The sequence below is a fragment of the Opisthorchis viverrini genome, assembly GCF_000715545.1.
Source record: "Opisthorchis viverrini unplaced genomic scaffold opera_v5_75, whole genome shotgun sequence".
NCBI classification, from domain to species: domain Eukaryota; kingdom Metazoa; phylum Platyhelminthes; class Trematoda; order Opisthorchiida; family Opisthorchiidae; genus Opisthorchis; species Opisthorchis viverrini.
Window position 1 is genome coordinate 1,301,858 of NW_008751732.1, and position 12,294 is coordinate 1,314,151.

At 42.5% G+C, this 12,294-nt stretch overlaps 1 protein-coding gene across 1 annotated transcript in view; it reads left to right on the forward strand.

Moving 5' to 3' along the window:
* Window positions 1-4,419: 4,419 nt before the first annotated feature.
* The window catches only part of T265_13536 (hypothetical protein), a gene marked incomplete at both ends in the record, with an annotated part of 89,843 nt that continues 81,968 nt past the window's right edge, over window positions 4,420-12,294 (forward strand). The window contains 2 exons of the mRNA XM_009169334.1: window positions 4,420-4,509; window positions 10,822-10,934. Coding sequence (XP_009167598.1) covers window positions 4,455-4,509; window positions 10,822-10,934 — 168 coding nt within the window. The remainder of the gene's footprint in view (window positions 4,510-10,821; window positions 10,935-12,294) is intronic.

The window sequence follows — 12,294 nt, forward strand, 5'->3', positions numbered from 1 at the left end:
TACTTTCCCCTGTTGAGTAAGGCTATTATGATCTAAGTGGCTCCCTTATTTATCGACATCCGTGCTAAGCTAACCTTGATTGAAACCCGTTCCACCTAAATGCCTGAGGCAACATTTCTTACCAAGTGGTTAGAGCGCGAATTTACTGACCGAAAGGTCCTTGGTTCGAACCCGACCTCTGCCACTCGACTTCCCCTGTCTAGACTTGGGTGACCTGACAGTATCAAAACCCTTGTGCCTCCTTCGTGTGGCGAGGCAGCTAGGCACCGAAAGGGTGCTACAGCCGAACGAAACCCTTATCTAGCTTTTCCAAAGGAATCCTACTCAAGATTTAACAGCTTCATCAAGAACTCTGCCTAAAGTAGCTATCAGAGCTGGAGCCAATGGTACAGTAAAGGATGTGCTTCAATAGTTCCACCTCTTCTAATGCACTTCGGATGATTGGATGAACCTGCTTCAGGAATATTCTAGATGCTATGTTCCTTCAGTCAGATGAACACTTATGATACAAACCTTCTCAAATAAGATACTTGCTCATTTTATTCTCTGGTCCGGGTAAAATGTATCACTTTAGTTTTTGATGACAGACTTCCTATATTGATATAGGCCACTTGGATTCTGGTGTGACTCAAGCATTCGGGTGTCGTTTCACCGACTAATTCCGCATTATTACGCTTCGGCAACTAAATTTGGAAAAAAAGATTTTAGTAAATTTTCCAGAACGAGTCAACCTTGATGTTCTGGCTCATACAAAAAATTACTGTGGGCTTGATCTGAGGTAAATAAGATCGAATATGACAGTGGTACTACGGACATCGGATTTTCTGTTTGTGCACACTTTGCTGCTATTGTCAACTTAATGTTGTTTTCAGCAATAAAATGATTTTATGGGCTTGTTGTCTATGTCCAGTTGCTGGTGTTCCACATCCGGTCTCATATAAACACAAGATCAACTGGGATACAAACACGAAATCTGGTGAAACTGGGAATGGCCGGACATCAGAAATGACGAAACAATTCACACATCTATGCCTCATCTGCCAATCCAATGATAAACAAAACAAGATTTTCAATAATAAAATCCAGATGGCGCCATAGATGTCGTGACCCCAGCTTTCGAGCCACAACCTATACAACCTTCCACTCCGCCAAGTTGGGTATGAAAATTGTTAGTTTCTCCGGTAGCACTTTCCAGAGCACTTGAGCGATTCTGCGTTGTCAACTTTTGCCTTATGTTTAACCCTTTCAGCATGATCCTTCGGCTGAGGAGGTACATGCCAACCATGTACAAGATTGGTCAACTCGGTAGTGTTTATCTACCACGAAAGGAATGGTTGTGGTGGTCGCGTTATTAACATTCGCACCGCATACACTGAGGTTTAAGAGTTGTCGCTGAAATCGGATGGATTCAGCCAATTCGTGTTGGCTAGGAAACGAGCATCTGATGGAGCAGAATTGGTCCAGGACTGGAAACTTGTGGCTGAGCCATATATTACGCTTGCTAATTCACCGCCCATCGAAAACAGCCTGCCTTATTTGAAGTGGCGGGAATCTGGAAATAGACAAAATATTGCTGTTAGGCTGGAGCCTTTGTGGCCCTGCCTGTGCTGGGCAGTGAATGGCGATTAATAGACAGCCATGTGACAACCATGTTTTCAGATTCTATCTAGATTGTTTGACTGACTGCTGAAGGTGTGGGCATTTCGGATGTTTGTGATGGATTAGCTCTAGGTCTTCATCTCTGTCCCATTTTTCTTTGCATTATAAGGCCTTATTCAAATAAAATGACATGGCTGTACGACACTGAAACATCAGTGTACTCATCTGGTGCCTCTGCTGTTGTCCACTTCATTCAATGAGAGGAATGACGATGACTTCGCTAGCTCCTTCAGGTTCTTTTTGTTAATTATTCCTAAATTCTTTCCCACTCCACTTGCAAATCATTATTCTGTGTGGAGATTAATCATTAGTGAAAACTACTGCTTTTCTGTTGTCTATATTGCTGATGTATAGGAGAATGTTGTAGTGGTGTGCTTCATAGTCCAATAATATTTTGTATTATCAACTAGATTCCATTTTCGACAGACTTGGTTAATCGGTCTATGTCCCAACAATGTTTGTATTTCGGGTTCGTCTACTCTTAGGGAAGTTTTCACACTGGTCCAAGTTTCAAGTATCACTTGGCACTTTCCTCGTGCATTCCCGTTCATTTTATCGTCTGTTTCATCAAAGAATCACTTGTGGCTTATTTTGAAATTGTACACATATGCGGTCCAATTCTTCTCACTCAAATCAAATCAAGACAGGTCAATTAAATTAAATGATGTTAAATTAATTTTCAGCCTCGACGTTCAGTCTGTTCAACAATTTTACTGCGATAATATCTTTCTTCCCTTCACATATGACCATAAAATTCGTCTGAAGCGCACTGACGTCTTTTGTAACGTGCACCTACGGTTCACCTTATCACATCACACGTTCAGTTCAGTGAAACTCAGGGTAGGACTGTCTTGAGGAAGTTTTATCCACAAACAGCTTCAAGGTAGAGTAAATAGTGAGAGATCAAGATTAATTGCCTTTGAGATTTTGAAATAAAGTTAAGGGATTTAGACAAACGAGAAGCAATATCATTACGATATATGATAAAACTTGAACTGAAACAGTGATTTGTTTCGTGTTTGTCCTAAAGCTTGATTTCATATCTGAGCTTCTCTGCCGGAGGAAGGTGACGACCGTTTTGGTGCTTGTCTGTCTTTCCGTAGAAGCTAATCTCAAATGAAAATAACTACGCTGCCTTGCTCAAAACCCATGGCAACCCTGCGAAAGTCACTAACATTAGCTTGGGGACCACTAAACTAGAGCAGAATCCCTTGAAACTGGTGATGGACATTCGTTGCGAGAGGATGAACATTAAACTGGTGACCCTCTTGAACTCAAAATACCTTATTGATACTTATCGACCGTCGGTTCTGGCGCTCTAGAGCAGTAGGTGAAATGCTGATCATAAGGGCGCAATCATTTCATATGGTCAGTGACAAGAATTTGACAAGACTGACCAGAACCCATTGGGGCTTAAAGATGGTCGCTTTGGCTGAACTGTGAAAAAGACTTAGAGTAGGATGAGTTATCTTGATTATGATAGGAACGGTCAGCCTGAATCTGCATCAACCAGAACCATTTATATTAGTGCTCCACAATTACAGAACAAACTTAGATGTTTTAATGAAAAAACAACAACTATGTAGAGCAGCTTCTACAGTATGTATTTCTCTGGGGCGACCGGTTTTGGATAGCCCCGTTAGTATTCATTGTGAAAGCATAGAAGGCCTAGAAGAAGGGTTATATGGGGCACGTAAAGGTGTAACTGGCTCTATACGAAGTTTGCACGAGCTTCTTTTGAACAACAAGCCCATTTGTGAATCTCGAGGCAAATGATTTAGGGTGTGTAATGCAAATCTCCATATCTGTATATATTTAAAGCATAGTTTGACTAATATGCGATGTGATGGCTCTTACCCTGCGTTCTTATATGGGTGTCATGCTCGGATTTTAGTACTGTTGTTACAAACGGTCTAAAGACTTCCTTTTAGTAACAGTACAGCGACCCTCCCTGAGGAGATAGTTTATCATAAAAACGTTTGACAGACTCCTTGATATCTCCTTCGAATGTAAACCCTTCTAGAAGAGACCACCTACTTAAAATGACTCAACGTTTTGACGGGAGGAAACATACGAAATATGTCTAAGCAGGTAAAAAAATCTTTCCGGAAAAAAACATTTTGAACTGTCTAATAACTTTCGGGATCAGCTTGCAAGTGCCATCGCGGTAATAGGTTAGAACATCAAAAGGTTCACCTGTAAGCTGATAAAGCATGTTTGGTTGCCTGAGTCCCTCGCTGCATTTTGGTGTATGCTGGCTGATTTTTGTCCTGTATTCAGAGCAATACGTACTCGAGTCTCTTCTTGTATAAACAATTCGGTCTAATCTATTTGTTTTACGTATAAGCCATGGTGGGTGACGTTGTACATACTTCCTTTGGCGTCTTCTTTTGCTGGAACATTCTTCGGGGCGTTCTTTTACGCTCTTAGCGTATAAAACATTAGAATGAAATTAATTTCCTACTAACTATTCTCTACGATGTAGTCCACCGATCTACTCATGACTCATCGCTTGGCTTCCGCTATTCCCGTATGCTTATCGACCATGGCGAAGTTGCTTTGTCAGCGTTTTGCTGACGAATCTGTGCACTATGTTACCTACGTCTGTGATGCATATCCCCCCACTACCACAATCCAGTAGTATGCTTTTGCTTGCATCTTACAGCATACCCATTTGTCTTATGGTAAAGCTCCCGTATGCCTATCCACCCTTTACACTCGACTGCCCCCAATGTATATCTTACTTTCCTTGCATTTCAGCCAAGACTTTCGAATCCTGTCACGGTCAATGCCCAATGTTTAATTCCAAGAGCTACTGTTGGGGTCCAGGAAAAGAGATGTGTCAAAAAAGTAAGCGAAACAATGAACTACTAATCCATGTAATTCTTGTACTTATCACATGCATTTTAGATGAGGGTGGCTGATATGAGTATTCCCAAATAGACATGATCAAAAAGAGGTAGACTGGTTTAACCCTTAGCGGGGGGGGGGGGTTCTGATTACAACTGTCACGACCAGTTAGATATGTTGATAGCAAACGTTAAGTCGGACAACCAGCGAATCCCCAGAAAACCGTCAAACGTTCCGAACGTTAATATGTTGTGAAAATGAGGTACCATTGTTCAAGCAGACTCTCGCGAAAGGTGCCAGGTAAAACGATGATTTCTAGATGTCAGTTATGTTTTCCTACTTGGATAAACAGTGGTTTAGGCATTTAGTGCAGCAAATGGTGCAGTCAAAAGGTAAGACTACTCGGTAAAATTAGGTAAGCTGCTTCTAGGAAGCCCTACAGAAGTATTCGGTTTGAGTCGTCACAGAACACATTCGGCGGTGATCTTCCAAACAGTGCGATTACCTCCAATTGTCTACGGACTCCTGAACTGATAAAACAAAGCTGTTGGAACGCTCATTGTGTTTGTGTTAACGGGGAAGTCAAATGTAGCTTGGGAACCACTCTTACTAATGAAACCAAAAAGGGCAAAACCAGTAATGAGCTGTTAAAGTGACGTCAGTGTCTTTATAGGCAGGGTGTCCTGTCAAGACGCAAAAATCATGCCAAATGAAACATGAGGAGGGCTTTCTGCAACACATTCAGTTGGAGAATAACATAAACTGACGATAAATTCGGGTCTCCCATTAAAAGCACACTAATTCACCAATAACCGGATTTCGGTAATTGGCACAATAAAGTGTACAAGGTTGACGGAAGTTTCGGAATTACGTCAACCTGATGAGCAGATCAAGTGCGAAACCTGTAGTGAGTAGTGGAAGATATCGCGGCGACTTCATAACTGGCGTGCTTTGTTGAGGGTCGGTGAAGAATCTTTTAGATATGCGGGGTAATATCGAACAACAGCCTGTCAGGGTCTCGTGAATAGAAGACACTCTCGGTAACAGTAACACAGCAGCTTCAAGAAGCATTTCTCTGCGTTCATCCAGTGCATACGGGCATGTTTTCTTAATCGTCTTGCCGCGCATCTAACCATCATGGAGACCAGCACCCTTACATACCACTCAATTCGAACTGCAAGCCAACTTGAGTCAGCTGGCAGACTATTAAACAGGCTAAATTGCCACTTGTCTGAATGGTGAGTCGCTATCCCCGAAATGAGATTCCAGAATACACAGCTGCGACGGTTACCTGGCATTATTGCATTCACCTGTTAGAAATCTGTAGTGTTTTATGAAACGAATCTGTTGATGACCTTAAAGATCAGTCAGAATTGTTCAACTCAGTATCTTGTTAATTTTCCCCTAGCATATTTTGGATCTGCTATAAGGTTTGCAACGTTGACCCGTTTGATTATTGTGGATCAACAATTGAACATTTCTACGCAACTATCTTTCTGTAACACTCCAGCGTCATTAGACTTGGTTCACACCAGTAACAGGACAAGCAGACGGTTTTGGATGTGGCTTCGTGGGAAGGACCCCAGGTTCACTACTGTAGACTGATGCGAAACAAAATCGGGTATCTGACGATCATGTCGTTCATCATTCTTATTTATGGGGACGTGTGCTTTTGAGTACTTAATAGGTGCGTTAGGTGTTGCAATTGTTTCAAGTTTGCCACTGAAGAAAAAGAGTGAGCACGACTCATCATAAATTGTGGTTGGATTAATTTATTCACATACATATTTGAAGTCTCACTGCATCTTTATAAGTGAGAATTCGATGTAGGAATGCCTTACGTATCATTCGACTTTCGGTTACACACAAACACCCACTGAAGAGAGAAAGAAAATTTACCCAATACAATGTTAAATAGCTCAATGTGAAAGCTCAACAAAGTCGTCAAATTCTGTTTATCAGCAACTAAATTTGCAAGTTTATTAATGTTCAGAATGCGTGCTATTTTCACTTATTCAGGGCTTGGTAAACAGGGAAACTTGATTGCCAATTAACAACTATCGTTGTTATCGTTAAAAGCGCACCAACTTGCGGAAATGAATTACAAACACGATTTCCCGATATCAGCCGAGTTTCGAGGGTATCGGGGATGTTTGTATCAAACGGTTGAAAGAAGAATCAAGCAAAAACGTTTTTAAAATGGCTTATGGCATGTACAGTGAAGCTCTCTCGGAGAATAATATGGGTACAAAATGAACAAAGCTAATCTATTTTCACTTGTTTGTGAGCTGTCTGGGTGTTTCTATGTAAATCTCAAGTAGGATGAACGTAGAAAGTGACGCGTGAGAACAAAAAAGCAAAGATAGGTACATCAGACCTAGGATGTCTTCTGTACATTTTTTTAAAACATTCTATTGTCACACAGAGCGCCAGGTTGACGAAGAACACCGTAGGCGAATTATGCGGATAAACACACACTGAAATCGCATAGGTTCAGCGTGCATTCTGGTCTTATTTTCAGCTAAAACCGTCGGAGATAACCCTGAATGGGAACTCAAGTACGAATAAGGAAGACGAAAGAAGCTCCAATTTGGTTCACTGCAGCATCACAACCCTACTATGTGAAACCTGAATGTGGTTTTTGTTGAGGAAAATCTTAGCTCAGATTTCATGAATGACCGTTGATTTTTTCGATGACCGCGCCAGTTTGTTTCCAGACATTTCACCATCAGTCTATTGGTGCTGTATCAGTATGCATCAATTCACTTCCAGGCGGTGTTACTGGGTTGTCCCAGTCGATGAAGGAACGTTTTAAAGCTGAACACCCTGCTAGTCGCTGAAGTCACCCAGAGGGTGAATGTGAACAACCACAAGAAAATAATGTTGTTTTTATTTTACAATCTTGCTTTCCACAGCCAAATTAATACACTATCTGAGGAGGTGTCGTTAATACCGAAGATGTACTCAGACCTCATAAAAAATCTGACATGGGCTCCACCTGCTTCCATTGCTCAACAAGCGTCACAAACCAAGTGATTGTTGCAGCTAATGTGGTGTGAATCACATACACATACGTTAGCCTGTCTAGTGTTCTCTCTCGTGCTACTGAGTGAGCAGGTGGCTTCCGATCGGCGCACGACGTGTTTTGTGCGGGTGAAGACTCGTCACATTCCGCCGATATTCTGATGTACGTACGGTGCATGTGGCCTCTCGCTACGCGCACGGGCCTAAACAAATACATGTTGACAGGAGGATTTGTAGAGGAACGTGTACAACTTGAAATTTAGGTACGTCGACGAAATGGCAGGCAGTTCGTGTCTTGTAGAGGGTATTTTGACGTCTGTCGGTACTGTGCGGACAAGTCTGTTTCTGCAATCATGCGGTTTTGACGTTATTTACTGGTATCGATCGTTACAATCAAGTTCCAGGTGGTAATCTCAGCACTGATGACGGCTTTCGTGTGAATCAATCGAACACCAGCACAAAAAGTGAAATTAGGAAATGCTGGATTCGTGGGACTCTATATAAACTCAGGCTTTCTCAAGTACTTATCCTTCCCACTGTGTTCACACCGATCGTTCAGAAAGACTTTCGCACCAACAGTGGAGGCAAAAGAAAAAAGCTTGCTTTTCGCCTCACTAGCCAGCCGATCATATTATTCACAACCGTTTCTAGCAAATGTTTTATATACCTACGTCGTAGTTCTGCGTCGACAATTAGCCACCACCTCTAATGAGCAGCTATCTCTCCAAACCATCGTTGAAAGAAACTGTTGCAGCCAGAACCACTGTGAGGCACGCGTGTGGACTTTACAGCTGATAATGACGTTGATGGTGATTCCCACACTTTCCTTCATAATTCGCAGGAATATATGAGAACCTAGATTTATGAAGAGACCTTGTAAATCATATTTTGACATAGTGATGTGCTCTGTCCGCATGCATTTTCAATGGGATGTTTAATAAGTAAATTTATGTTTATACATGAAAAAAGTCATCATCATCATCATCATCGACAGCATGACATCAGTGTTCAACACCGATGCTTCACTGCCGTACAACCATGGCTTATTTGAGAGCCTTATTGTAAAGAAAAGAATAAAGGTGGATGGGAGAGGGACTTAGTGCTAGCTTAACACAATCATTCCGAGGTGCCTACACCCCCAGACGTTCATTCAGGCAACCTGGACAGAAACTGACAACAAGAACGCCACTGACATCGGGTGGCAGCCATATCTTGTAGTGTCTCCAACCAGGCACAGTGAGGATCAAGCGGTCCCCATCCTGGAAGGCGAGTAGCACCGAAAGCACCCAAGCGTTTCGTGATCTCCTTCATACTCCTCTGCCAGGTCATGGGCTGGCCACATCTCTGTTTACGCCACTCCGAATTGGGCATGGAAAACAGTACTCTCTTCGGCATACGCAACACATGTCCCAACCAACGCAGCTTCTGGTGCTGGACACATTCTTCAATGGAAGTACCCGTTACACAACCGAAAACACGCTTTCTAACTGCCTCGTTACGGATTCGCCGACACCAACCCACACGAGCTATGGTTCTCAGACAACGATTGTCGAACACCTGAAGACGTCTCAGATCCGCTGCTCGAATAGGCCAAGTCTCACAGCCATACAACAAAACAGCCCGTACTGTAGCTTGATACACACGTCCCTTCAGATTCAGGGATAAACCATTCTGACGCCATAGGCGTCTCATCTGAGACAACGATTGTCGAACACCTGAAGACGTCTCAGGTCCGCTGCTCGAATAGGCCAAGTCTCGCAGCCATACAACAAAACAGCCCATACTGTAGCTTGATACACAAGTCCCTTCAGATTTAGGGATAAACCATTCTGACGCCATAGGTGTCTCAAGTAAATGATAGTTTGTGGTTCAAATTCCAAACGTCTGGCGCAGGGTTGCATAGGGAGCTATAGGGTGTTGTTAAAATCTGCGGTAATTCGATATTGAATGTAGACAGACGGTTGCAACGATTTCAGAATTTATCTTTGATGACAAAAAAATCGTCGGAAAACGATATAACTCTCATTCTTTGATTGATTTTTCTGCCCGTGGGATGGGTTAGGAGGCCCTCTATAAGTAGAAATGAGGTCCTAAAGGTGGCCAATATCTTCCTAAGTTGATGAAGGTTTTGTCGTAATATGCAATTCCGTGGGCTATACCTAGTTTTCCCTGCGTTTTATGTATCGTTGTGGCAGCTGTCCACTTCGTCTACGATACAGGACCAGTTTTTTTCGAAACCGGTTAGAGTTCCATACTTTCATTGGATCCTGAGTTGAACAAGACGTGTTTGGAGGAGTTTGAACTGGATGATGTCAAACTCATTAAAAGGCACTTTCGGGATGTGCGCAGATATATAAACAACGGAGCTAATGTATCTAGGAGGGGTGGCTGAAACTAGTCATCTGAACTTCGTCCGCAGACCTTTATCCGTCAACAAATACCTTGTCCAGCTTCTCCAGAATATTTCTAAGCGTTGTCTTCTAAGGGTATTCCACAACCCACATTTATGTATTCGCCTTATTTGGATATGCACTAGCCGTTAAACCCCTGTCTCATAGAACACGTCTCATACCCAACGAAAGACGTTGAGGGAAAACATGGAAGGTCAAATCCTTCATTCCACTGTGATCCTTCGAGTGCTGCGTGATCCTGTTCTTCACAGTCATAACCTGCAATCCACACTGACAGTATGCTGACCCAGTGAACAAACCAAACCGAGTCAGCAGTCTCATTTCTCGTGCGGTGATTTTACGGCATCAGTGTCAGCGGTTTCGGCCATCAGCTAATGAACTCTGGTCAGCGGAACTACCGTTTCGGTCTTTTCTGTTGACCGGAAATATGCCATATCTAGAGCAGGACGTTTTTTAGGGAGAATAGAACGAAGAACTTTGATGTCGCAAAAGATTGTATCTCCTGAGGGAACATTTCCTCTTGATGGACGTCCAGACGGAATGTGTGCTACGTCAACCTCGTGTGTGGGGACAACTTGAGTGTTCTTTCCTCGTCACAAAGCTATTATCGGGAGTGCGTAATTTTCGGGATGTCTGGCATGCTTCACTTTTGGCTAACAGTGACGGACTGTCTTCCTGTCAAGTGATGGGTGCGTCAGTCTAGTTTTACGCTGTTTGTGAGGAGGGCGATTGTCAGTTTTGTAAAGGCTACAAACTCAATGAAGCTGTAGGCTTCCGAATGTGGTCTAATATCAACCTTTTGAGCTAGTCCCTTGTTCCGATATAGCATGAACGCCAAAACTGCAACATGTCTAACCCAAGTGCTTCCCTTTTCCAGTGGTCAAATGTGAAAACAACCCCTTGAAGTATTGTGTTGACGGCCCTGTTACCGAGGTATATTGCGATGACGAGTGTCTTGGGGGATGTGAAGGTTCGCGAAGCAACTGCCGAGTAAGTCCTTACATGGCCAGTACTTTTCTTTTCATTATTTCTAAAGTAAATATCTTGCTGTAAGAAGGTTTATTTACAGAGATGTCAAAGTTTTGGTTTTAGCTCGTCGGTTGCACACCAAAAACAATCGATTTACAGCGCACGACAATGGGAGTTTCCGTTGTATATTGGTGCCGCTGGCACTTCGCAAACCACTTTAGTTTTTATGATAAAATGAAAGCCCCACAACTAAGCCAAGTTCTGTATTGTATTCATACTACCTGTGAATCACTGGAAGAAACGCAATCATCGGTACGATTGATACGCCAACCGTATCTAATTTGACCGGAAGTTCATTAGAGTACATGTAAAAGGACATTTTATTCTTATGCTTCATTTGTTCATTGTCCTAACAATACATGTGTAATGGCAAAGTATTTGAGGGACGGAACTGTCACATGAACAATAGTGTGTGCCGTACCATAGAGGCCTATCAGAAAGATATCCGCATCACTTTCTTTGAAAATTTTGTACCCAAAACCGTAGGATTCAGGCGTAACTTAGGTTATATTCCCGTTAATTTTGTCAGAGAATGTTATATGCGGGTCTGCGCTTTATAGACCTATCTTCCTCCTTCTTCCCATCCTGTCAATTTTCTCCAAAGACTACGGATTATGCGTCCGTCTATGATGGAACCGAGTGAACTTTCGCCGTTTCACACAAAGATCTAGCTAACGTTTTCATGGAAATATTTGTCTAGTCTTCTCACTACCTCTCACTGAAACGTTATCCCTTCAATGAAAGTATGTCATTTTCAGGCATATTGTTCCGCCGATAGTTACCATCCTCTCTGAAGTCATCTGGACGATTGAAACCTTACTTATCGTCTTGACAGATCTCTCGAAGGTGCCCGCTTTGAACTTCGATTACTGTTCAGATAGTTAACGATATGTAGGAGGTGAGTGGTTGCTCACATGTTGGGAAAACAGCCGAGCCTCCTGTCGAACGCTGATGTAAATTTTCACAAAAAGTTTCAAGCCTTTCGATTTAATTGAGGAAATGGCTTGCCACACATACAGGTAAACAATCGCATTATAGAGGACGCCAGATTATTCACTGTTATGGCTATTAATTGCAGTTTTAACGCTTCTGAAAGAGGTTTTTATAGTTAGATACAGTTGTGTACGAGTAAATTGCTCTCATCTGCTGTTCTATTCAGCACAATCTGAATCTCCTGGTACCGGTCCTTTTTTTGATGTAGCCGAATAACGCTGGTTCATATAGATCATAGTCAGGGTTAAAATTTATTACGCGCATACCCGCATAACGAACAAGCTGAATTATTGTCATTCTTTGGGATAGATGGTGGTTCGCAACGAAA